Below are 27,349 nucleotides of genomic sequence, written 5' to 3' on the forward strand. Positions count from 1 at the left end.
AGAGACAGCCAGCGAGAGAGGGAACACAAGCAGGGGGAGTGGGAGAGGAAGAAGCAGGCTCCCAGCGGAGGAGCCTGATGTGGGGCTCGATCCCAGAACGCTGGGATCACGCCCTGAGCCCACGGCAGACGCTTAACGACTGCGCCACCCAGGCACCCCTGGGACAGATTTCTGGAAGAATCTCTGGGTCAAAGGTTACGTATATTTTTATAGATTTTGATATACACAACGAAGTTGTCCTCAGGGAATATTTTATTCCCGATCACTGTCTAAAAGTGCTCCATTCCGTCAAACTTGGTAACACTGAGAATCATTTTTAAATTATCTTTGCCGATTTATAGGAAAAAAATGGAATCTTATAGTTTTAATCTGAATTTCTTGATTGCTATTGAGGTTGAAATTGTTTCAGATGTTTATTTCTAGACCATTTGGATATCTTCTTTTGTGATTTATCTGTTTGTATCTTTTGCCTGTTTTTATGTTGTCGAAAGCATATTCTGAGTTTATTCACATTTTTATTTTGGTTATTGTGATTTTGGACCTATTTAAATGTAAACTTTTTATGTTGTTAAATGCATTTACCTTCTCCTTTATGGTTTCCTTTATTCTTATACAAATTCGTATATATTCTGTCTTTGGGGACTTGCTAAAAATAAAAAATCCGTCTGTTCCCCTAGAGTATATAAACATTTGTCTACATTTTCCTCAAACCCCTTTAATGGTTTTATATTTTTATCCTTTAAAATATTCTTTATTAAAGTTTCTATTTTAAAAAGTATTATGTTCTTGGGGTGCCTGGCTGGCTCAGTCGGTAGGGCATGTGACTCTGATCTCGGAGTTGTGAGTTGAAACTCCACGTTGGACATGGAGCACACTTGAAAAAAAGTATGTTCTTATTGTATACGTGAAACAATACAAAGATGTATAATAAAATGTAATTATTTCCCATTAACCCCTTTAGCCCCCTGAGGTAAATATTAATAACCTTCCACAGTGTCTCTCCATGTTCATAAATCTTTCATGTTTAAATCTTCAATCCATCTGGAATTTATTGTGGTATTCAGTGTGACAATAAGGATCTAACTTTATGTTTTTCCAGATGGTTAGCTAGTTTTTCAAACACCCTTTACTGAAAACTCTATTTTCCCCTCACTTGTCTAAAATGTGACTTTTTTTTTTTTTTGAAGATTTTATTTTTTTTAAAGTAATCTCTACACCCAGCATGGGGCTCAAACTCAGGTACTCTCCTCTCCACAGGGAGCCAGTGTTTTTAATTTCATAAGCCTTCCACACATATACAGTAAAATACTTACGTTCTCCCAGTTTAATATTTTACAGGTGTGAGAACTTCCTATATCCTGTACCTTCAAAATAGCATTTTTAAGTTTTGTGAGCTTTTTTTTTTTTTTTTTTTAAGTAATCTCTACCCACAGTATGGGGCTAGAACTCACGACCCTGAGATCCAGAGTTGCATGCTCTCCTGACTGAGCCAGCCAGGTGCCCCCAAAACATAATTTTATTTATGTACTCATTCATTCATTTAAAAGGTTTATTTATTTTAGAGAGAGCAAGCACTAGTGGGGGGAAGGGCAGAGGGAGAGAGGGAGAGAAGCAGACTCCCTGCTGAGCATGGAGCCTGAGGTGGGGCTGTATCTCATGACCCCGAGATCATGACCTGAGCTGAAATCACAAGTTGGACACTCAACGGACTGAGCCACCCAGGCGCCCCTCCAAACATCATTTTAAATTGTTTTTCTTTTCCCAGATAAATTTTTGAGTCCCTTTTCTCCCCCGTACACACCACTCAGATTTTGATTGGAATTGTTTCAAAATTCATAAGTTAGTTTGGGGGAGCACTGACAACTTTCCAGGTCTCTGGTTTCCCACTGGGGAACATGATGGTTTCCCATTAAAGTTTTCTTTTAAAGTTATTTGAAGTTCTCTACATTTCACGGCCACTCTGCTTTGTTCTCGTCTTCTGAGGCTCTTTCCTGCCTCTTGACCTCGGCCTCGCTGTTACCCCAGTGCTTTCCCCTGTGCAGATCCCACCTCCTCAGTGTCCACTGTCTCCCCCAACCCCATGGAAGCTTTGCTGATTGTTTCACCCGGCGGCTCAACCTTCTCTGAGGCACCTGCCATCTCCCACTGCTTAGTGTCCCCTTTATAAGGGACCCCATCTGGCAGGTGTCCTCCTCTTCCCTGAATGCCTGGTGGTAGGCTGTACTCTGCTGATGATCTCCAAGTACCGGCCAGAGAGCTAGTAACCTGGGGAAGGTGAGAGGCTGGTTCATGGCGAGAGGATGCTAGGGAGCCAAGCCTGCCTTCCTTGGCTGTGTTCTCATCCTGGCCTTCCTGGGCCGTGTGAGGGGCTGAGGTCTGGAACTCCACCATGTGGGGAAAACGGTATTTCCCTCCTTTTCTGGGAGGCTGTGTAGGTGATTGGCTTCCTGGGTGAGGAGAATCATCTGTTATTGTCATTTTCACGGTCCTTGGCTTTGTGTGTGGTCGCTGAGGGCTACTGAAAAGGGAGAGCCCCTCACAGCTCAGTCTTTTCATCCCCCTGGCCCCACTCAGCTGGCCATCTTCTCTGAGGTTCATCCTTTGGACGTGTTTGAGGTAATATTGGAACAGACTGGCTTTCAGGACAGGCTTTTTGCCACATGAGTGCAGATCACTGTGGTTCAGACCTTGGTAGTAGACGTGGCATATGAAGTTTTATTACTTTATTCTCAAAACATCTGGCTTTGGGGAGTTGATTCCTGTCTCACCAAACTCACAGGAATCGGATTCAATTGGCAGTTTATACAAAGGCTGGATGTCTCCACTGAGCAGAATGCTTGGGCCTCCTGCCAGTGGCACTTGGGAAACCCAAGTATAAGTCACCAGAAGGTGGCTTGGTGAGCAGGGATTATAGTAGGAAGAGTTCATCCAGGCTCTGGTAGGAACTGCAGAGTTGAATTGTGTTACTTTTTCTGTATATGTGTTACTTTTCTGGCAATCCAAATATTCATGCCTCATATCTACAGATTCTCTTCTTTAGATAGTGGAGACATGGTCCCTGTGATACATTCTTAGTTTCTAATAAGGGCCACCCTGGATGCGTTTTTCATTAACTTGATCCAGTTACCAAGCACAGTAGCTGCATGTCTGTGTGGTTGCTTCTTGTCACGTGCATCCCATCCATAACCTGACTGAACAGAGGGTTGGAGGGCTTGTTTCTGGGAGTGTGTTTGTACGGCCGCTCCCACGCTGTGTGTGAGTTCTTGGGAATGTGGGTTCTCAGGGGAGCGTGTTTCCAGGCCATGTCCTCACATGCTAAGTTTCAGCCTATTCCGGGGTCTGGGGTGCTCTGCCTTCCTGTTGCCTCGTGGTGCCGACGAATGTACCCAGCTGCTGCGGTTTCGCTTGTGAGGAACCTCTTTCTTTCCTTCTTTTCTAGCTACTCAAGGAACCGCACCTTTGACACGTACATTGGGCAGGGCTACGTGATTGCTGGTATGGATGAAGGTCTGCTTGGTGTTTGCATTGGAGAGAAGCGGAGGATTGTGGTTCCCCCTCACCTCGGCTATGGAGAGGAAGGAAGAGGTGAGTGCTGGCTCCTCACAGACAGTCAGGGCTTCTTGAGAGCCAAAATGTGGAAGCCGAAGTCCCACTAAAGCCTTGACTGTCCAAATAGCTTTGGTTTCTAGAGATGGTCTATTCTTTCCTCTTGTCTCTGCTGCCCATATTCCTCTTCGAAAATTCTTAGATCTACGCCAAAGTTGAAAAAACTGTGAGATGAAATCTTAGAGTCATCAACTGTTAACATCTTGCTGTGTTTATTTTCTCTCTCTAATTACATTTTTTTGTTTTTTGTTGTTGAGCCATTTGAACGTATATTGCAAACCTCCTCCTTTTTCGTTTTTGTTTTTTAACAGTTTTACTAAGGTATTATTTATATGCCATAAAATTTACCCATTTTAAGTGTAAAATTCAGTGACTTCTAAAGATTTATTTATTTTAAAGAGAGAGCACATGCTGGGGGGCAGAGGGAGAGAGAGTCTCGAGCAGACTCCATCCGTGCTGGACACAGACGCCAACACAGGGCTCGATCTCATGACCCTGAGATCGTGACCTGAGCTGAAACCAAGAGTCGGTGCTTAACTGACTACGCCACCCAGGCATCCCCAATTCAGTGACTTCTAGTAAATGTAGTGAGTTGGGTAACCATCACCCTAACCCAATTTTAGAACACTTTGTCACTCTAATAGCAAACCCCATTTTATTTTATTTATTTTTTAAAGATTTTATTTATTTATTTGTCAGAGAGAAAGAGCACGAGCAGGGGGAGCAGCAGGCAGAGGGAGAAGCAGGCTCCCCGCTGAGCAGGGAACCTGATGTGGGACTCGATCCCAGGACCCTGGGATCGTGACCTGAGCCGAAGGCAGACACTTAACCGACTGAGCCACTCAGGCGTCTCAGCAAACCCCCTTTTAAACATTATACAAATGATATGTGTTGACTTTAGAAAAAAGAAAATACAGATAACAAAAGAAAACAAAAATCTCCCATAATCCCACCATACAGGAATAAACACTGTAATGTGGTAGGTGAAATAGTGGTCCCAAAAGATGTCCCCATCCTATCCCCAGAACCTGTGAATATGTTACCTTACATAGTGGAAGGGATTTTGCAGATGTGATTAAGGTGAGGATCTTGAGATGGGGAGATGATTCTGGATCATCCAGGTGGCCTTGATGTACTTACAAGAGCCTTCGTAAGAGGGAAGCAGGAGGTCAGAGAGAGGAGAAAATGCTCAGCTGCTGGCTTGGAAGTTGGAGGAAGGGGCCACAGGTCAAGGAATGAGGGCACAGGAAGCTGGAAAAGGCGAGGAAACAGATTCTCCCCTGAAGCCTCCAAAAGGAACGCATCCCTGCCAACACCTTGAATTCAGACTTTGGACCCTCCGGAGTTATGAGAATACATCTGCATTGCTTTAAGTCACCAAATTTGTGGAAAGTTCTTATAGTAACAATAGGAAACTAATACAACCATGAGGTGAAAATACACATCCACCTACTAATAAATGCAATGAACCTTTTTTTTTTTTTTAAGTAAACTCTATCCCCAGTGTGGGGCTCAAACTCACCACCCCGAGATCAGGAATCGCAGGCTCTACTGACTGAGCCAGCCAGGTGCCCCATGAAACTTCTGATTTATGAAGCCATACCAGGTCACAGCTTAAGGCATATTCAACAGGCCTTGCTTCATGTCCTGTTTGTTTATGTCTTCATGCTCCATTGCTTTGTGTCATGTAAACTGCTACTCAGATACATACAGAAATAGACAAATACTTTCTGAGTATTCGTGTTTTTGTTAAGCCCTCAGGATTAATCCTTCGTCTCTCTAAAAATAATATATTGATGGAAAACATTTGCTTAAATTATTTTTTTCCTTTTGGCTTTCTATCAAGTATGAGACAGAGCTCTGCAAAGAATTATATAAGGCTCTGGGAAACATCTGAAGGCTCATAAATTCTGTGGGTATGAGGCTGCTTCGTCCCAAAGCATGTGTTGTTGTGGGGGCAGGGACTCTGACAAGTACCACCCAGGTGCTCTTGCACAGGGGTGGGGGTGGGGGGCACCTCTGTCTTCTTTGGATTAGTATCTCCCTGGCCTCTTTGTGGGGTTTGCATAGGACCTAATGGGAATCCCTCAGGGACTGACCCCAGAAGGGTGTCAGGACATGGAGGACATACCACGGGGCCAAGCACATAGTAAACATTCAATAAGTATTTGGGGAAGGAATGAAATGCTGGGCTCTCCATGGGGTTCTCCAGCTCCATTCTTGGCATTTCATTTTGTTGAGGCCATTTTTCCCTGCAGAGTTGGTGGAAGGGAGGGAGTAGGCCTTCTGGAAAGGCTCTGGCCCTCTCTGCTATCTACTCTGTTCCACAGGGTCACCTCTGAAATTAGGATGCTTGGCTGTGTTTGCAGCCCTGAGGGGGAGAATGGATTCTGTCTGAGGGGTTGTGGAAGCATTGCTTCCTCGTTTTCTGTTCCCCAACTTCCAGATTACCTTCTAAGCACTCTTAGATTGGGAACATAGGATTATCATGAGAATTAAATGAATTAATGCATAGAAACTAGCACTTAGAAGTATGCTTAGTACTTAATAAGCATCCACTGTGTGTGTGTGTGTATGTGTGTGTGTGTCTGTGTGTTAGAGCAACCAAGAAATGGACACAGAAAAATATGTGGCAGGGATGGGGGGGGGTTGCTGTTGGTGTTCACACATCTGAATTCTTTCTATAGCTGTGCTGTTTTCTTGAACAAGGTCTGAGTTGGTTTTCTTATCCGTAAAATGCTAATGAAAGTATTATACATCCTTGATTCTAAGTAACACTATTTTTAAAAAATATATTTATTTATTTATTTATTTTGGAGAGAGAGCACATGTGGGGGAGGAGGGGCAGAGGGAGAGAATCTCAAGCAAACTCCCCACTGAGTGCAGAGCTCTAAGCGGGGCTTGATCCCATGACCCTGAAATCATGACCTGTGCTAAAACCAAGAGTCAGATGCTTAACTGACCAAGCCACTCAGGCGCCCCCTAAGTAACACTAATTACAAAAGTTTTATATTTAAACTTCTCTGAAATGATCTGGGGGTGTGTTTAACCACTGATGCATGTGTTTAAGGTATCCCCCTGCCCCTCTCCAGCCCCCTGAGAAGCTGTCCTTAAATTCATGGAGCATTTGCTAATCCTGGATTTATGGTCATACCCCACAAGGTGGCTGCAGGGGTTTAATGAGAGAGTGTAGGAGCACCTGGCTGGCTCAGTCAGTGGAGCACGCAGGTCTTGATCTTGGGGTCGTGAGTTCAAGCCCCCCATTGAGTGTGGAGATTACTTAAAATCTTTTTAAAAAGTGAGAGAGTGTATGTGAAAAATTCATACTTTTGTAAACTGTAAAACGTTATTCAGATGTAAGGTAATGTTTTCAGAAGTGGAGATGATGGAAAAGAGAAGTACACTAACAATTTTGTGTAGAAGAGATAGGATGTGTCGTAAAAGTACTTTATGAACGGTTAGGTGTACTATATCATAAGGGGTGTCTATGGGCCAGTTTTGGCTGGGAGTTTCTTCCCTGTGAAGTTTCTGTCAGCTCAGTTTCTCTTGCACAGTGATGGGGGACTGGAGTGATTTTTCACTCTACAGCTGACTTTCTCATCTCCCCTCTTACTTCTGTAGGAGCCAGCTGAGTTTAGTTTCCTCATCTGCGGTGAACTCAGCCATACATCTTTCAGGCTCAGCGACCCCATGGGGCAGTAGCTCATCCTCTTGAATTGTAGTCTAAACTGTGTTCTTAACTGGCTGCGTGATCCTGGGCATATCTGTGCCTCAGTTTCTCAATGAGGGCTAGGTTACTTCTCACAGCCATTCCAGCTTCAGTCTCCCAGTATTCTCCAGGTTTTCCTATCTAGGTCCCCGTGTTTCTCACTGGAGGTCTGTGGGGACATCCCTGGTGACACTGGGGAGGCACGTGTGTTGCCACTTGGAGGACTCACTTATTAATTTCCTGTGTCTGACCTTTAGGAAATATCCCTGGTTCGGCCGTGCTGGTGTTTGACATCCATGTGATTGACTTCCACAACCCTTCCGACTCCATCAGCATCACCTCCCACTACAAGCCCCCTGACTGCTCCGTGCTGAGTAAGAAGGGGGATTACCTCAAGTATCACTACAATGCCTCGCTTCTGGATGGGACTCTGCTGGATTCCACGTAAGGGCCACTGGGGACAGTAGGGGTGTAAGCCTAGAGGATAACAGCCATAGGTTTCCTGGATTCTCCTTTTCTTTTCTCTCCATGCTTCCTCACTGCTCAGGTGCATTATTCTAAAAGTTCCCTATGAATGCTCTCACCTTGCTCCTGTGAAATCATCTTTTTGTAAAACAGATGTCATCTTATAACTGCTGTCTTTAAAAATTAACCCACAGCTACATTACAAACTCTGCAGTCTGGCACATCAGGCTCTATTTGTCAGCTCCATTCTGCTTCACTGATCTCATCTTTTGTTAGGGCCCATCTTTTGCCCCATAGGGCTGGCATGTGCAGTGGTGTAAGATGTGCACTGCTGAAACCCTTCCTTCTGGCCAACTTCTGCCATGGCTAAAATGTCCTCCCTTTTCACAAAGTCTTACCTTAATTTCTAGGAAGAATCAGCTGCTCCCACTTCTATGTCTCATAATGTTTTAAGTTATTATTTTTATTAGCAAAACATAGTTATTTATTTTTAGTTAGTTATTGTTGTTTCTATGTCTCTTGATGGTCTGAATATCTTAGAGAAACCCAACATGTTTACTCATATTTTTATTCCTTACACCTAGCCCAGAGCATAGCACAAAGGGAGCATTTTATAAATGTTAATTGATATGAATCTGAAATTTTATAAATAGGAATCAACAGTATAAACGAGTATTATTGGCCAATTTTGGTAAAAAGAAGCTTTGCTTTTTATGTTTCTGACTCTTTAGATGTCGTTTAAGTTAGTAAAATATTCTCTTCTCTGGGAAAGAGACATTTCAGCCTTTCTTTGTATCTCCATATAAGTGCGTCCATTTTCATATTGAGCTGACTTAGATTCCTACGTTTGGGCTTGGGGAGAAAGAAAGGCTTCATATAAATAAGTGCTGCTGCATTTATAATGCATGAGGAGGGCCTTCTCTCCCTCCCCACCTGCCCCTCTCCCTTCCAGCTTCAGGTGACATTGTGGGTGGCTGGCGAGAGCCAGACATGGAGACGGAGCCCTAGGGACGTGCTCTTCAGAGCATTCTCTCTGGTGCTACGAGATCCTGTATGCTAATGCATTTAGCGCTTTTCATCAGATCTAAAATGTGTTGATTATTAGAAACATCATTTTATGTATCTCTAAGAAAGTAAAAACGCTGCCCCAGATTAACATGCTGCTGGTCATAAAGCATATCGCAATTATAGAGATGTCAAAATGTGAAAATACGGGCATTCTAGAATCAGTGAAATATGTACTAGCTTCCAGGGCTCAGATTTACCAGGACCTGCTTTACAACAAACCTTGCATTAATACTAGAAGCCTTTGGAGGGCAGCGGAGAAGAAGCATGGCTTGTCGTTTGGGGGATCAAGCCAGCTTGTGCATGTGAAAATGGTCCACAAGGTTAGAATAGTCTGTAAGGTCAACGGCTTGCTGTCACTGCTCTTGCCAATATTCATATTCTTGTCTGGTGCTCTTACTCTGGGGCGGGGGCAAGGGGAAGCGGGGGTGGAAAATGAACAAAGGAATTCCTTCTCAGTGGGTTCAGGATATGCTTCTTGTGTAGGGTGGGGAGTATCGGCCTTCCTGCCTTCTAATGTTTGGTGGATTCACAACATTCCTACAGAGCATCCAGGAGCCACGTGATGTACCTTCCTCTTACCAGACTCCATTCTAGACCATGAGAGTCATTTGTGTTCCCTGTAAATCTACACTGAAGAGTAACATCCGGCATCCCTGCTGGTCTGTTCTGGGTGTAAGCTGCAGAATAATGGGAAAATGGGATGTGTGGTGGGTGTCTGCCTCCTGTGTGTGGGAGAGGAAGGTGAGACCTGCTCCCACCCCGAGCCTTCCACGGGCTCTGTAAACAAGCAGGCAGGTGCTGCTGTGGGAGTTTTTCATCAGCACTGAGAGAAGCTGGCAGCTGAGACGATGGAGGGAAATGTGGGCGAGGAGCCAGAGAGGGCGGCCTGCAAGTGGGAAGCAGGAAGCTTGCAGTGGATGGGAAGCTGGGAATGCACAGAAGGAATGAGGAGAATGTCAGAGAAACACTGGCAAAAAAATAAAAATAAAAGGTTGATCTGAGGAAAAAGAAATGGTGGGGCATTCAGAGGTGATGCATGAAAGCAAAACATGTGCTTGAAGGATTTTCTCAATGTGTGTTTAAATCGGCCTCAGAGAGGAAGAATAAACCTTTGTTACTTGACAACTAAATGAGTTTTTGAATATTCTGTAAGACTTGGAAACAGAGTAGTCCCATGGGAGGTCCCCAGGGGTCCCTGCAGGAAGGCAGTGTGAGGGTGCCTCTGTGCTTCTGACAAAGGAGGAACTGTGTGGGAGGTGGGACAGAGGATGTCCTGCTGCCTCCTACAGGCTCTGGGCCAGCGTTGGCTTTGTTTTCGTTTCGTCCCAGGTAGGACAAATACAAAGCCTGTTTTGATTTGTGGGTGCCTGACAACCAGCCTGGCCCTGAGAACCAGTTTGAGAAGGGAAGGTGGCCGTAGCCCTGCCCGCAGGGGAGGCTGGGAAGCCTGAGAAGGGGATGTGACCCTTCCATGTTGTCGCCACCTGGTAACGGGCATCAAGGGGACTCCAAGATACTGGGGAGGCTTTTCTTCCTTGCCCTTGGAGAATAGTTCCATTGTTCGTCTTTAGGAAGTGGTAGAAAGTAGTAGTGCCATATATTTGGAAAGACATTTATTTTCAGTAGTGACCGAGGCTATAGAGCCCCAACTTTTATTTACGTGGATTTCTCAGGGACCATGGACATCTGGCATAATTTAAACCATGACTCAAGTTAAACTTTCAGTTATTTTTCTAAAGTCGAAAACTATTACAGACACAAGCACTTCACATACTCAAGGCCATCCACTTACTGAGCTCTTTATACTTGTTCTCCTCGGTACCTGTGGCCATTACTGTCTCCAGTTTACGGATGAGGAAATGGAGGGATTTTATTTCTCAGGGTCCAATTAAGTGGCAGAAGCAAGATTCAAACTCAGGTCTTGCTAAATCTGAAACCCAGGGTCTTTATTATATGTTTTTCAAATTCTCATGAAAATTCCTTACTAAGATATTGATTAAAATATAGAGAAAAGTTGTAAGAGCAGTCCAAAGGGCTTCTTTTTCCCTGGAATCATTGGGGAGTAGGTTGCCACCATGATGTCCCATCACCTCTGAGTACTTTAGTGCACATTTCCTACAAACATGGACATTCTCCTGCATAATTCAACACATGCTTTATAACCGGAAAGTTAACACTAGTATGTTACTATCTTTTAATCATCAAACCCCACCTAAGTTTTGCCAGTTGTTCCCATAAGGTCTTTTATAACAAAAGAATCCCACTCAGTATGCCCCAGTGCTCTGGAATGGCTCCTCAGTCTTCCCTTGATTTTCTTGACACTTTTGAAGATTACACTTTCATTATTTTGCAGAATGTTTCTCAATTTGGGCTTGTCTGATGTTTTCTCCTGATTAGACAGGGATTCTTTGTCTTTGTCAGAAAGATCACAGAAGAGATATGTTCTCATGAAAACACTCTCAAGTACCAATGGGCTGATGACCTAACCAGACTCTTCTGTTTCCTTTTCAGGTGGAATTTAGGCAAGACGTATAATATTGTTTTGGGATCTGGACAAGTTGTGTTGGGAATGGATATGGGTCTCAGAGAGATGTGCGTTGGAGAGAAACGGACAGTGATCATTCCGCCCCACCTGGGCTATGGGGAGGCTGGTGTGGGTGAGTAAGCAACAGCATTATGGGGTGTTTGGGGCATGTTCACAGTTTGAATGTTGTGCTTTTGGGGTGCCATATTTAGAACCACAATATGCTTCTTCCATTTAAAACCCAAAGAATCAGGGCTGCCTGACTGGCTGTGTCAGTGGAGCATACCACTCTTGATTTTGGGGTTGTGAGTTTGACTTCCACATTGGGTGCAGAGAGTACTTCAAAATAAAATCTTTTTTTTTTTTTTTTTTTAAGATTTTATTTATTTATTTATTTGAGAGAGAGAGAGAGGACAAGCAGGGGGAGTGGCAGGCAGGGGGAAAATCAGGCCCCCCACTGAGCACGGAGCCTGATGCGGGACTCAATCCCAGGGCCCTGGTATCATAACCTGAGCCAAAGGCAGATGCTTAACTGACTGAGCCACCCAGCTGTCCCAAAAATAAAATCTTAAAAAAAAAAAAATTTAAAAAACTCCCAAAGAATCTGTGGGTTTATAATTAATACTATTAATATTATAATACATAATTATAATCTTATACATTTTATATAAAATTAAAATATATTTATTGTATACCTAATATAATACTAATAACACATGATAGATAATATAATATTATAATTAATATCATGAGTTAATACTTAAATTTAGCATCTTTATTTAGAGTCCTGTGAATTCAGTGTTAATGCCCCATACCTCCTTAAGAAAGCAGAAGTTTCTGTGAAAAAAAGCCTTGGGTCTTCAAACCCATGTGTGGGAAGTGTCCCTGAAGGAGCTTTCCAGGTGATTTGTCTTAAGTGAAGCTGAGGCTTCCTTCTGGAACAGGTTCCTGGCACAGTGGAATGCTACAGGCCTTTGCTCTTCACTTCTCCTGAGCCTGTAAGCTATCCATGAAGATTTCCTTTCGGAAGAGATGAGTTTCAGGTTCTGGAAATACTGGCTTTACCTTGTCCTTACAGCTGGTACAGTTCATGATTTGGGCCAAAATGAGTCTTACACATCGGGGATTTGGGAACCCCACCTTCTTCAATGTTTTATGCTCCTACTCTCTGGAGATGGAGGAGATGGGAAGTGCTAACTTATAAAAGAGATACACACTTTGGGTTGATTTTCTCTTTTTCACAATTTTTAAATAATTGTAAAAATACTGTCTGTTGGGGCACCTGGCTGGTTCGGTCCCTGGAGCATGTGACTCTTGATCTCACGGTCAGGAGTTTGAGCCCCCCATGTTGGTGTTTACTTTAAAACAAAAACAAAAAACCCCACAACTGCCCGCTAGACCCCCCAATCCAAGAAGAAACACTTAAAAAAATGTGTACCCTATAAGACCTTGGGATATATATTATAACTATAATATATAATAATTTCAAATAAGACATTATATATGTGCATAAATATTCACATGCTTATATAATTTCTTTTGGGCTCATACTGTATATACTGTTCACAAATTTGTGTTTATAGTCATATCTTAGATCAGGATTTTAAGGCATACTGTATTATTCTTAAGGTTCTTCTGTAGGATTTATTCAAAAGTTCTACAATTGTAGTCTCTACTAGTGGCTTTCAAACTTTGTTCACCAAGACATACAGTAAGAAATACATGTCATGGGGGTACCTGGGTGGCTCAGTCGGTTAAGCATCCAACTCTTGGTTTCGGCTCGGGTTATGATCTCATGAGTCGTGGGTTTGAGCCCCACTTTGGGCTCTGCACTAGGTGGGGAGTCTGCTTGAGTTTCTCTTTCTCTCCCTCTGCCCCTCCCCCTGCATGTGTGCGCACGTTCTCTTTCCCTGTCTTCTTTTCTCTAAAAGAAAGAAGTAAAAACTTCTTAAAAAAAATTTTTATCTCCCCATCTGTATTACACATAAACATGCAATTTATATATATACATTTAGTTTTATATATAAAATTGAAATTCCAGTTTCATAAAACCATACCTATCCTTTCTAGGTGCAATGCACCCTTATCTATTTTATTCTCTAATTTAAAAACAATGCTGGTCACCATCCTGTAAACGGATGTCATGACCCAGTAATGGTCACTACCTACAGTTTGGAAAAAACCTCTTGCTGGTGTTGGAACTTTCTTGCTCTCACAAGAAATGCTTGCCGTCCGAGAGGCAGCTGGAACCCTGGGTGGGGAAGGGAGGTTGACATGGGCATGCTTGCTGTCTGGTGGCGCTAACACTGTCTCCTCCCCTGTTGGTGAGGCAGATGGAGAAGTGCCTGGCAGCGCTGTCTTGGTGTTTGACATTGAGCTGCTGGAGCTCGTCGCCGGTCTGCCTGAGGGGTACATGTTCATATGGAACGGCGAGGTGTCACCCAACCTCTTTGAAGAAATCGACAAAGATGGTAATGGAGAAGTCCTCCTCGAAGAGGTAACTGACCTTTGAAGGAAAGCGGGACTAAAGGAGCCCGGGGAGCCTTATTGGGGCAGAGGATCCATTCTGAATGTGAAGCCTTCCTAGGGTGAGGAGGACACCTGTGCTTATTTCTCACGATGATGGTAACCTGCACATGCTTTCATACCAAGCACTTCTATACACACTCTCTCAATTGAAGCTCACAATTCCTCTTTGAAGAAACTGAGGCCCTGAGAGTTAAGGGCTTGAATCCAGGGCTCACAATCCAATTCTCAGTTCCTGGGTGCTCAGTGTGTCCCTGCATTATGCTAAGAGTTTTTCACGAATGTTATCTTTCCTGGCCCTTGTGGCAGCCATGTAGTCATCACCCCGTTTCAGAAGCAGCTGTGCACAGAGAAGGTAAATGACTTGCCCAGGGTCACACAGCTACCCAGTGATTTGAGCCGGGATACATATCCCCGTCTTGATCGTCTAGGTGCTGGGTGGTTTCTTCGGTAGCCCCTTCATGGAGCTGGGCAGTAGAGGGGTCTGTCCTGTCACACCCTGCTGAATTCCACTACTCTGCCAGTTCCATATCTGCTTATTCAAGGACAGGGCTCCAGCCTTCTCCACTTTCTCTCTGACATCAGTCACATTTTCCCAGCTACTGGATGGTTCACATTAGCACAAAAACATGCTCTTCTTTTCCCTTTTTTTGGTGCATCTTTCCATTTCTTTTATTTCTTTGCTCCCTTCACAGCAAAAATGTCAAAACTCTTTTAAACCCACTCCTGTCAGACATTTGTCCCTCTGTGTCACTGAACCTGGTCTTGCTAGGGTGACTGGTGCCTTTCATGTTGCTGCAACCGGTGGTCACTTCTCACTCTCCTCGTACTTGGACAAAGCCAAATGCTTTGCAGGATGCCTTCTTTCCCTGGCTTCCAGACCACATTTTCTTGGTGTTCCTTCTCCCTCACTGGTAAGTCCTTCTCAGGAGTCTTCTCCCTGATCTCCGTGTCAGAATGCCCCAGCCTGAGTCCTGAAATTGTTCTCCACCTTACGTCACTTCCTGGGTGATTTCAACCAGTCCCGTGGCTTTGCCATCCATAGCCCTGTACTTCCAAACTTGTAGCTCCGGTCCAGTCTTCTCTCTCTCTGCTTCAGACTTCCACATATAACTGCCCGCCTGACATCTTCAGTTTCTGAACCCCAGCTACCTCCCTCCCCTGAACTTGCTTCATCCAAAGCCTTCCTCATCTCCTCTGATGGCATCTCTGTCCTTCCAGTTGCTCAGGCGAGAGCACTCAGGAATCTTTGACTCCTCTCTTTCTCACATAGGCTATAATAAATCCAGCAGGAAATCATTCTAGCTCTATCTTGAAAATTTATCCAGAGCCTGACCACTTCTCACCATCTGCAGCATCATGGTCCAGTGCCTGCAGCCTCTGGCTTGGACCTCTACAAAGGTCTTCCTGCTTTCACCCCTGCCCCTCATAGCAGCCAGAGCGATCCTTCTAAAACTTAAATTGGATCATGGCTCGCTTTGTCTCAGAACCCTGCAAAAGCCCCCCCGTTTCCAAAGTCCTCACAATGGCCTTGTAAAGACCCCACAGAGGTTCTCCATGACCTGCTCACTGTAACTTCCTCTCCAGCTGCTCCTCTCCAGTACCACCAGGCATGCACCCCCCCCCCCTTGGGCCTTTGCACCAGCTGTCTCTCCGCTCAGAAGACACTTCGCTGGACAACTGTTTGGCTCGTTACCTCCTTTCCTGCAAGCCTTTCCACAGGTCTCCTTTTTTCACTAGGATTTTACCCTGACTGCTGGATTGGGACCTCAACCTCCTCCCCTACCTGTACTCTTGATCTTCCTTGCTTGGCTCTACTCTTCTGTTTTCTAGAGCATTTCATTTTCTAACTTAATATGTGATTTCCTTATTTTTTAAATTGTGTCTTTCCCACTAGGATATGCTAGAATTACAAGGGCAGGATGTTTGTTTTTTTTTAATTGATGTCTCTCTAGGATCTTGGAAGGTGCTCAGCACACAGTAGACAATACGTTTTTATTGTATCAATGAATGAATGAATGAGCGCAGGCGGCAGCATTCTCAGAGGCTAGGGTGGTTAGGGGATCAGCCTTTGGTGGAGAACTAAGTGTCGATGAGGGAAGAAAGGATAGCTCCAACAACTGCTGTGTATTGGCTGCCTGGAACCTAGGGGCTCCTGGTGTCATTAGGGGTTTTTAACCTCCATGTGGAGGGAAAAAAACAGGCTGTGTAGCTCATAAAATTGTGTCTGCTTTGTGAACTCAGACTCCAGTTCCAGCCCCTTTGCCCTCGGGCTGCTCTGTTCAGGCCCAAGCTTGGCTGTCGTTATCTCATGGCCTGCCCTGTTCCCTCTCTCTCCAGTTCTCAGAGTACATTCATGCCCAGGTGGAATCTGGCAGAGGGAAACTCGCTCCTGGTTTTGATGCTGAGATGATCGTGAAGAACATGTTCTCCAACCAGGACCGGAACGGAGACGGGAAGGTCACGGCAGAAGAATTTAAACTCAAGGACCAGGAGGCCAAACATGATGAACTCTAAACCTGACTCGGGCCACTTGTGTGACACCAAGCCCCCTGTCGTGGCAGAACGTGAAGTGAGGCGTGAGGGTCTCTCAGAAGGTGAATCGTCCACAAGCAGTAGATGGTCACACAATACCTGGGGCATGTCAGCGATGGGTCGATACACATGGTGAGAATTTTAGGCCACATGCCAGTGATACGAAACAAAATTGGTGCGAGGTGCCTTAGCAGGGGCTGTGTAGAATATTGAAAAGGCTGCACTGTCAGCCATTGTTTTGTGAGCCTTCCGGGTAGTTTTGTTATTAAAGGAAAATAGTGTCAAACAGAAGTTACAACCATCTTGGAGGGAACAGAAGGGAAAGTGTCCAGGATATCCACATAAAGAGGATTCACGTTTTTTAACTTACTGGTGTTCTAAAAGTGTTCTCCAGATGAGCAGAAAAGACAAAGGGCATGTCCCAGCAGTATTCCCCGAAAGCCCCAGAAAACTTTGTCAGTGGCCTGTACAGGCTCTGGTAATGCCCAGCTTCCACTTCCTGCTACACACACACACACACACACACACACACACACACACACACACACAACTTGTACACCTGTGCTTTTATAGTTAATCAGGCCCTACTTGTTGTGGTCTTCCGATTGGCCGGTAACTTGGAAGTTAAGAAGAAAATCAGTGGACCAAACAAAAGGCATCTTGGACCACGAGTAGAGAATTTGATTCTGTGTTTGCCACGCAAGATTATCTGCTTCACCCTTTCTTACTCCCATTGCTCTATCCTCCCTGAATCTTTCTATCGGATAGATATGCACAGGGCTGGTGGCTAAGCCATGCTCCAGAGTATCTCACTGTTACCAAGATGGAAAGGTCACCCCAACAGATGAGCATAAACAAGGTGACCTATTTCCACTCATTCGTGTCCTGGAGAGGGAGGTGCCCTAAAGCCCAGGGGCCTCTCTCTGTGTAGGGAAACCAGGACACGGTTACCTGCCAGCCTGTCCCCATGTTATGCAGTAATCACCTTGCTGCCTTATGTCCTCTGTTCCCAAGTGGTGGTGGCATCCACCCTGAAGTAATCAATGATTTTCCTTTTGAAACTGCTTTATTTTACTAATTTAAACTGTTTTGTACTGATGTAGCCCTGAGATAGTTTCATGAAAATGCTGTGCACTCATTCAATGGAATAAATGTTGGAAAACTGATTGTTTCGTATATAAAAAATTGAATTATAACATCAAGTTTTGTGGATTTTTATTTGAAGGCTGAGAGGATCCCATGAGAATACACCTCGATTATCTGTTGACAATTCCCTTGATAAACACTCAAGGACTGCATCTGAACTTGAAGGAGTGTGAGGTACCGATATACAGGGGGTGTGTCAGTCAGCGCCCTGGCAGGAAACACACCCTCACATGAGACTTCTGAAGAGAAGCGGCATAAAGGATGTTACAAAAGTGGGGGCAGGGCGCAGAGACCTAGTAAGGATGTCAAGGCACCATGACAACCATTGGGGAGCACTGGTAGGAGGCTGTTCGATCCCCAGCCCTGAAAGGTGCAGGGGAGCCACAGCTATGCCCAGAACTGTGGCTGGTACTACAGCAGAGGAGTGAGACACCCCCTTCTCTGTCCTGTCCCTGGTTCCCACTAGCTGAACCCAATCCGAAGCCAGAGGGAGAGGAGGCTAGGGGCTGGTAGTCTGAGGTCAGCTTTTTGGCGCAGAGAAAGGTGGAGAATGATTGTAGGGGTTGGAGTGGGAGCAAATGGGGGAATAACTGGCACATATATAGAGAAAATATATGTTTTTTAAAAGCAAATGTTACTGTTTACTCTGCAGAAGCAACTTCAGGGACTCTGTATGCTTTTGGAAGGCAAAGGAGATGCCTGCCATAGCTTTCCTGGCTGCTGCTGTCATGGTAACTAACGTTCCTTGACCTGTCTTCTACGTAGCACACAGTCACTCCAAATTTTCTGTTTAAGTGCACTAGATAGGTTAATAATCTTGCTAAATTGAATTGCCCTTTGGAGTGCATCTGACCTGTTAACACCTCACTATCCTTATATATCTTCATGAAGATAAAAACCTGGTGCTTATTCTCTGCCCCAGATTTTTATTTGGTCCTGATTGAATTTCTTCACTGTCTGTTTTCTTCCGTGGTGGAGACAGGTTGGCTGAATAAAAGACACATTTCTCTGGGGAAATTAAGGACTGTGGGCCTCAGAGCTTCAAGCATAGAGGGAACCCTTAGCTTGTTTTTGTTTTTAAACTCTGCCTGCCTGACTGCTGAGCTGGAATCTTGGTCTCCTCTGGCCTTTAGACTCAGACTGAAATGCTGGCTTTTCTGGAGTCTCCAGCCCACCACCTGTTTTGTTTGTTTTTTCTTCCCGAGCCTTACTGAGGTATAGTGAACAAATAAAATTGTAAGATATTTAAAGTGTATGTGACGATCTGATATATATATATATATATATATGTTTACTTGTGAAAGGATCTCTCCCCCACCTAGCACCTCACTGTGTGTGTGTGTGTGTGTGAACATTTAAATTTTACTCTCTTGGCTAATTTTAAAACTATACAGTACAGGTCCTCATGTTACATATTAAATCCTCAGACCTTACACAGCTGAAAGTTTGTACCCTTTTACCAATTTCTAGTTCTCCCATCCCCCAGTAACCACTGTTTCTATGACTTCAGCTTATTTTTTTAATGCCACGTATAAATAATACTGTGTAGTATTTATCATTCTAAACCTTTGACTTCTTGTCGAGTGCTCCCTGGGCGCTTCCATTCTTCCTGTTGCTAAGGAGGGCATTCAGTTATCTGTGACTGTGTCAGGGGCTTTAATCTCTGGAAGGACCGGCTGCTCAGATGGCCTTACCTTATAATGCTGCTGCTGCAACACGTGTTTACATTTGCGTTATGATTATGGGTTACAGCTCCACCGGCAGGACTGTGAGTACTCAGTAGGGAGCCAAATAGTGGGTAGAGATGCCAGAGGGCATTTTTCTTAATATTTTATACTCAATTTCTGTGTTGCTGAGGCAGCTTGGATCTCTCTTTTTTTTTTTCCCAAGATTTTATTTATTTATTTGACAGAGAGACAGCCAGCAAGAGAGGGAACACAAGCAGGGGGAGTGGGAGAGGAAGAAGCAGGCTCCTAGCGGAGGAGCCTGATGTGGGGATCGATCCCAGAACGCCAGGATCACGCCCTGAGCCGAAGGCAGACGCTTAACGACTGAGCCACCCAGGCGCCCCCTTGGATCTCTTGATAGAACAGCTGTTCACAGGCTGTAGACTGGGAACACCTAATTTATGACTTATGCAGATTTTGAACTTTGGGTTCTAAAGATGAAGTAGGTCATTGATGCCCAGTGGGAGAGTAGAGTATCTCAGTGAACATGACATCTGAGCATGCATGTGATCTGTGTGCTTGAAACACCACTAGGCTACCTTGCAAGCATAAGCAATCTGCATTATTTTGTTAAAACCTAGTGAGTTTTTATCTCTGATTACTTAGGAATTTATAATACCTTTCAAAATTATTACTTAAAAGACAGAAAAAAACCATTTCATTTTGGCAGGAGAGTTGACCTGACCTCAAGATTCTATGTAAATACTGATACATTGCATTTCAACGTCTTAGGTTTCTAGGAACAAGGTTGCTTTCTTTTTGTATGTTATGTATGTATGTATGTGTTTATTTTAGAGAGAGATTGAGAGAGCATGAGTGGAAGGGGGACAGGGAGAGAGAATCTCAGGCAGACTCTGGGCCCAGCGCAGAGCCCGACATGGGGCTTGATCTCACGAACCTGAGATCATAACCTGAGCCAAAACCAAGAGTCAGACACTTAACCAACTGAGCCACACAGACACCCCAAGGTTGCTTTCTTTCTTTTTGTTTTTTTAAAAGATTTTTTTTATTTATTTGACAGAGAGAGAGAGAGACAGCAAGAGAGGGAACACAGGCAGTGGGAGTGGGAGAGGAAGAAGCAGGCTCCCAGTGGAGGAGGGAGCCCGACGTGGGGCTTGGTCCCAGAACCCTGGGATCATGCCCCAAGCCGAAGGCAAACGGTTAACGACTGAGCCACCCAGGTGCCCCCCAAGGTTGCTTTCTTTGAAGTCGTTTTCCCTTGGCTTTCTTGGTGATCTGCATATTTTTATAGACTAAGAATACTGTTCCCAATTATTTATTGCTAGTTGCAGATATAAAACTTTCATGCTTATTAAAATAGTGTTTGATTTTGTGTGGTCTTGGTCCTTAACGTTGGAATTTTAATAGGTCAGGGGATTACTTCTAGCTTACACTGGCCATATTCACATCTCATTTAAACAGAGACATTTAATGCATGGTTCCAACCAAAATTTCTCCTTTTGAGCTCTAGTCTGTTTGGTATCTTCCCTCGTATACCTCACAGGCACCTCAAACTTTGCATGTCCAAAAGAGAACGTACTTTCCCACTCCCTTCCCAACACTCTCCACCAAAACCTGTTTTTTTTCTTTCCCCACCCCCACTTGTTTAAACCAGACATCTTCGAGACCCTTCCTCCTCTCTCACCCTACACGTTTAATCCAAAAGCAAGTCTTGTCGTTTCTAAATCTAAACTACTGAAATGATTCACTTCTTTCTGCGTCCTACTGTAATTTCTAGTGCAGACTTCTGCAGCAGCCCCCTAACTGATTCGCTGGGGTCTATCTGCCCCACCAGTCCATTTTCCACAGGTCAGCATGATCATGGCACCCCTTTGCAGGGAAAGTAAAACCAAACTCATGATTTACAAAGCCCTGTGTGATCTGGCACCCTCACCTCCCATTCATGATTCCATTCTTCCCTTTGCTCATAATACTGTTAAACCAGTTCTCAGTTCTTTGAACACCTTAAATTTTCTTACTCAGGACCTTTGCACTGCCGCTCTCTCTCCCTGGAATGTGTTTCTTCCTTGATTCCTCACATGGCTAGCTCCTTATCCTTCAGGCTTTGGCTGAAATACGATCTCAGGGCTTTCTCTGGCTATCTTGTCTAAAATAGGATCCTTGTTATTTGTGTTGGTTTCTTATTATATTCTTATTTATAGTACCTTACTTCTTTTTTCTATCTCATCCGCTAGGATGGAAGCTACACGAGGGCAGGAAGCATGTGGGATGTATTAATTATTGTTCTCTAGAACCTAGCCCACAGTAAGGACTTCAATATTTGTTGGACGAGTGACTGGTCATTTAATCAATCCTCACCTTGAGTTCTACCCCACTTTAGAGATGAGGAAAACAAGGCTTAGAAAAGTTAGAAACTGAGGCGCCCAGGTGGCTCAGTTGGTTAAGTGTCTACCTTTGGCTCAGGTCATGACCTCAGGGTCCTGAGACTGAGCCTCGCAACCGGCTCCCTGCTGAGCGGGGAGTCTGCTTCTGTTCTCCCTCTGCCTGCAGCTCCCCGTGTTTATGCTCTCTCTCTGTGTCAAATAAATAAATAGAATCTCTAAAAAAAAGGGAGGGAAGGAGGGAGGGAGGGATGGAAGAAGAGAGGAAGGAAGGGAGGGAGGAAGGAAGGAAGGGAGGATGGAAATTTAGAAACTTGCTAAATGTCCTGGAGAGAATCTAAGACTCAGATGCAGGTCTGACTGACTTGAAGTCCTGTGCCCCTTACACCTTGGGCACATTTTATTTTAAGGGGCACATTTTATTTTATCTATTAAACCCGTACTGAAATACCAGAATAAGTATAAACACAGCAGGATCGGTGAATCTTGAGGTAACCTTGGACAAGCTTCAGGATTAAGTTATTCAAGATTCCATGTATCTTTTCCTTCCTGATTTTCCATGGGGTACGCCAAAGAGAAAACCGTAAACCTAAAGTATGGTTAAAAAAACCTTTAATAATCTACCTAATCAACTCTGGTGTCTATTAAACACACCATGGAATGCAGAGTTCTTGCAAAATCACTCTGGAACAAAATAGTATCTCTGACAGTTGTTTTTGCTTTTCAGTTTCATCAAAATCGTTCATCTTAGCACCCAAAACTGCTTTACTCCTAAGGTAAAACTCAAAATTAAAAAAAAAAAAAAAAAAAAACCCACAAAACCCCCAAAACCCTAACAGCTAATGCTAGACCCTTTAGAGGATATGGTAGTTACTATACACTGCCAATGTTCACTAGGGCTACGAAAGAGCTTTCGGTCTCCTCCTTCCCTCCAGACTGTTTACACTTTCGTGGATGGGAAAGAGCTAACCATACTGAATACTGGTGCTAAGCTATTCTAAATGCAAATATAAAAACTTAAAAACACACATTGGTGTCGATGAGTAAATGTCATCCTCACAGTAATTTATCCAGAGGATGTATCATTACCTTCACTTTATAGATGAGCAAGCTGGGACACAGGTTAAATAATATGTCCTGGTCACACAGCTCCTAAGTGGTAGAAAGAGGATTCAAATCCGGACAGTCTGACTCTATAGCCCATTTCCTAATGGCTACATTAAACTGCTCTGAAAGCTGAACTTGAGAACCAATTGTTTTAAGTATCGATAGAAACAGGGGCAGTGAGAGGTGATAGGGTCACAGGCAGGTAGTAGAAGAGGCAGGGGCCTGGCATGATAATCCAGTTAGGGCGTGGCTGGAAGGGGCTAGAGAGCCTGCAGACCCCCCAGGCCTTCATTATATAGGGAGGTGCCTGACCTATATAGTTTTAGTACAGGGCTGAGCCATGACTAGAATGGAGGTCATAACTTCAGTATTCTTTACATTTACACCATGCACCATGCTTCTTTGTAGAAGCATATTATAGCTCCTTTGGAAAACAGTCAATATGGTCAACTGTAATAGCAATACAGGATAAAAAGCTACCTTTAGATCAGAAATTCCCAACTTAAGCAGGGAATAGTCTACTTTTGGCCACTATAGACTTTGTTTCATTGTTTATTATAAAAAGGAGTAGTAGTAGTAGAGGATAAGGATGGGCTGCCCCAGAGAAAAGGTTTTCACTGCAAGACCTTGCCTACCTGCCACATCAAATTGGACTAGAGACTGCCGACCTCACTGGATGTCCAGAACCAGCTGAAACATGTTCTGTATCACAGCTCAGATGCATTACGGAATTAGTCGCTCGTAGACTCTGGAGTGAAAATGGTTAGAGTCAGGGTCACATTTATCACCATGGCAAGTCTAAACCTTGTGGAAACCAATTATGGGGCAGCAGAAATTTGGAATGGGAAGTCAGACTGCAGAGAGGAATGCCAGTTCCTAATTTAGCAGTACTCAGTTTTACTTAACAGGAGACCCAGCTACACTTTGTTCCCTGCCTGTGGCTATTTCTGAAACTCTTAGACTCACAACAAAGTGCCCTCTTTTACTGATATCTTCAATGAGCAAAAAGAATTTTCCCAGTCCCCAGTATTTTCTGTAGGGCTGATTAAATTGCAACTATCTTTTTATCCTTAAACTTATAATGTGTAAGTTTAAAATAGTCAATCTAAATAGACACCATGACAATGACACTAGGATTTCTCTCTCCCTCTTTCCCTCTCTCTCTCTCTCTCTCTCTCTCTCACACACACACACAGGAAAAACACGGCAGGTGCTTAATAGATATTGTTGAAAAAATGAATAATAATTATCTTGACAGTACAATTTAAAAAGGCTTTTCATTTCATGTGTATTATCAGTGCTTCAATACAGAACATTTTGTAATGATTAGTGACATGTGGATACCAATGGTTTTTTCAAACACTGAGTGCCAATATTTTCTGGTAAATACTGACTTTCACAAAACAGAATAACCAATCATAACACAATTCAGGTGATGGTGGTATCATCAGCATAATTCACCTCAATTACAAAAATGGCAACATTTAAAATCATGCACATTATTTCACCGTTTCATAAAACTTCTTTTTAAACTTACACAAACTTTCACAGAGTAAAAAGTTTCCTCAAAAACCTCATGATAACATTACACTAAAAAATTCACTCTGGAAATGTAGGGAGTTATTTTTCAAATTTTGGCTTTACAATTTTCTTTTTCAATCTGTTAAAAAATAGAGTTGAGGAGTGTGTTGAGAGAGGTGGGGGGAAAAAAGGAGCTTCCAGTCGATGAATTCAATATGTCCAAAAATACCTCAGTAATGGAGAGAAGAAAACTTCAAAAGCAAGAATGCATTATAAATAGAAGTCTTTCAGCAAGATGAACAGGTGAGCAGTTCATATCAATTGCACCCACAGGAGAGAGGTCTTCTTGAAGAATGCTTGTTTATAGAATCTTCTGTAAGATAGAGTTGGCTACATCCAATGATTCGTCTTTTACTAGAACAATGTCGTAAGAGTCCATGTACTTTTCTAAAAGCTCATCCACCTACAACAGAAACAACAGAAAAATTAAATGGATACGCAGGAAGGAGAAGCAAATAGTTTCAGTGTGAATCTCTGTTAGGTCCAATCTTTTGGGCAAAATGTAGCAAATTAAATTTACTTTCATAAAACCTTTGAAATGAAGAAATACTTTCAAGCTTTGAAGACTCATGGACATAGAAATTATCCCACATGATGGCTTTACTTCCGAAATCATTTCTTTCTAGTCCAGTGGTTCTTAATTGGGGAGACTATGCCCAAGCAACACCTGGCAACACTGGGGACATTTCTGACTCTCATGACTAGGGAGTGCTACAGGTTTTTAGTGGGGAGAGGCCAGAGGAGCCACCCCAATACCGATGGCAGACATATGTATCCCAACTCCCTTAACCACACCAAAGTATAGGGATAAAGAGCAATCAAAATGTCTCTAACTACTTTCTCACATGTTTATAGTAACAACTGCCCATTAAGTTCCATCCTTATTTTTCTTACAAGAAAATTAAATGACAGATCTATATACTTACTCTATCATTTAGATATCCAATTTTCAGGATGTGTTCAACGTTGGCCACTCCATCTGCCATTCTTATGTCCCCTTGAGAATCTCCCAGAAGAATGATGTTGCTATTGTCTTTTAGTCTATTGAAATATTCTGTGTTCTTCAAGGCACCATCATGTTTGTTAAATACATGAATTAGTTCGCCTTTAAATCCTTTCAGCACTCCCTATAAAAATATAAATCCTTTGAAACAATAGGTTTCAAACTGCAAATTCTGTTTATTCTATTTTCACATTCATGATATGTAAGAAGGACTCTGAAAAGTTAATGGTTTTCTAGAGACTACTTTAAATGTCAAACACAATGAGCTGAAAATCCAATTTTTACTTTTCATTTGTTTCCTAACTGGAGGTCCCATTTTCTATATATCACAATGTACTGTTTTGACAATTAGAAGAGTTTGTTCAAATAATGACAGTTCTAATTCACTTCTTTTTTTCCACCTATGGATACTGAATCTTCAGAGTTGCTGCATTAAATTACATTAAAAGAACTTTCCCTAATTTTAATATTAGTCTGTAGCTTGGGAAACAAGTTTTAGAAAGGTATATTATTTTTAAAACATGAATATGATATAACACTGGGAGATGATGAGTCCTATAGTAGGCCTATTGAGTGACCTAATTTAATGAATACACATTCAATAAAAAACAACTGCATTTATATGATTAAAATATATTCAGATTTTAAAAGTAATTATGAAGAATGATTTGCTGTACTTACATTGTCATCAAAATCCATGAAGTTGGACACTACTGTGATGTTTGGGTGATAAACGCCAGCTTGGTGGATTACCTCTTCTAGTATATCACCAATACCAGCCGAAAATATGAACACAGGGATACCGTATTCCTGGAGCTTATCAAAGAAATTCTCATACCCTTCCCTGCAAGATGGAGGTAGGAACTGATTGTTAAAGAGCAAGATATATCTCCTTTTAACTTAGAAATGAAAAAAGCAAAACATTTCTACCTAATTCCATGGCTCATTCATGCCTTTTCAGAATACTGTCCAAGAGCGCGGTTATTGATGTCTATGACAACACTAGTACAAGTTTTTCAAACAACAGTTAATTAACTCTTTGCGTTCCTTTTAATAAATTCTAATAGTACAAATTAGATGCTTTTAGACTCAAATTAAATATGGATATAAGCCTACAGTTCACAATCTATACCATTTAACAGCAAATAGTTAACCACATCTTGAAAAACCTCACCCTGGAAAACCCATTTAGGGTGAGCTGGAGCACCTCCTGCTGGTCATCCTGGTCAACTACTTCCTCTTAGAAAACCGGAGCGGGAGGTGGGGCAGGAACTGAGGGGCATTCTCTTTACATCTGGCAACTCTCCTACCTAAGGTTTAACAGCTGTCAGTCATGTTCTTATCTTATTAATCCAAGGTTCTTCCCTTTTTGCTCTTCCTGGGCTACAAGTTAAGCTGCCTACAAACGAATGAAATACTTAAACTACCTGTCCTCACACTCTGACATTTAATGCTTTCCTCCTTAGAGGTAGATCACTTTAAAATGTAGCATCATCAAGAAAAAAAAAAAAAAGAAAGAAAAGAAAAGAAAAGAAATGGCATCATCTTATTCACCTAATGAGTTCAAAATTGTTAGAGGTGGTAAACCATACTGAAAAGAAGCTTAAAAATGTTTATCTTATCATTCATGTATTACAAGTATTTTTATTATTTGCTTTCCTAGAGATAGTTTTTAAGCAAGTTTGAGAATTCAGAAAGTAGATTCATGTAACTTTATAAACTTTGAGCAAGAATTTTTTTTAACTTGATTTATAAACATTCCTTTTATATTTCATGTCTTTTCAGAAGTATTCTCTTAAAAAATTTCAAAATGGTCCTGGTTTCATAAATTTCTTAGTCCTGAATTTTTTTTAAAGTACTATTTATTTAAGTATTCTCTACACCCAACATGGGGCTCGACCATGAACATGACCCTGAGATCGAGTCACATGCTCTTCAGATTGAGCAAGCCGTGCTCCCCTACTCTTGAAATTTTTAAGGTGGAGAAAGGAAATGTACATTAGAACGTAA

The 27,349-nt window shown here is 42.8% G+C and overlaps 2 protein-coding genes across 4 annotated transcripts in view; one reads left to right on the plus strand and one right to left on the minus strand.

The window, feature by feature from the left end:
- FKBP9 (FKBP prolyl isomerase 9) overlaps positions 1–17,626 on the plus strand; it is a 35,546-nt gene extending 17,920 nt beyond the window's left edge. The window contains exons 6-10 of the mRNA XM_026508920.4: positions 3,440–3,585; positions 7,573–7,759; positions 11,360–11,505; positions 13,706–13,869; positions 16,239–17,626. Of these exons, the coding sequence (XP_026364705.3) occupies positions 3,440–3,585; positions 7,573–7,759; positions 11,360–11,505; positions 13,706–13,869; positions 16,239–16,415 (820 nt within the window). The 3' untranslated portion in view covers positions 16,416–17,626. The remainder of the gene's footprint in view (positions 1–3,439; positions 3,586–7,572; positions 7,760–11,359; positions 11,506–13,705; positions 13,870–16,238) is intronic.
- Positions 17,627–24,013: 6,387 nt separating this feature from the next.
- Positions 24,014–27,349, minus strand: part of NT5C3A (5'-nucleotidase, cytosolic IIIA) — a 48,152-nt gene continuing 44,816 nt past the window's right edge. For all 3 annotated transcript variants that reach the window (XM_026508932.4, XM_026508951.4, XM_026508942.4), the window contains 3 exons: positions 26,021–26,183; positions 25,263–25,463; positions 24,014–24,739 (listed from right to left, as the gene is read on the minus strand). In XM_026508932.4, coding sequence (XP_026364717.1) covers positions 24,638–24,739; positions 25,263–25,463; positions 26,021–26,183 — 466 coding nt within the window. In that variant the 3' untranslated portion in view covers positions 24,014–24,637. The remainder of the gene's footprint in view (positions 24,740–25,262; positions 25,464–26,020; positions 26,184–27,349) is intronic.

This window comes from Ursus arctos, unplaced genomic scaffold (genome assembly GCF_023065955.2).
Source record: "Ursus arctos isolate Adak ecotype North America unplaced genomic scaffold, UrsArc2.0 scaffold_3, whole genome shotgun sequence".
Classification (NCBI taxonomy): Eukaryota; Metazoa; Chordata; class Mammalia; order Carnivora; family Ursidae; genus Ursus; species Ursus arctos.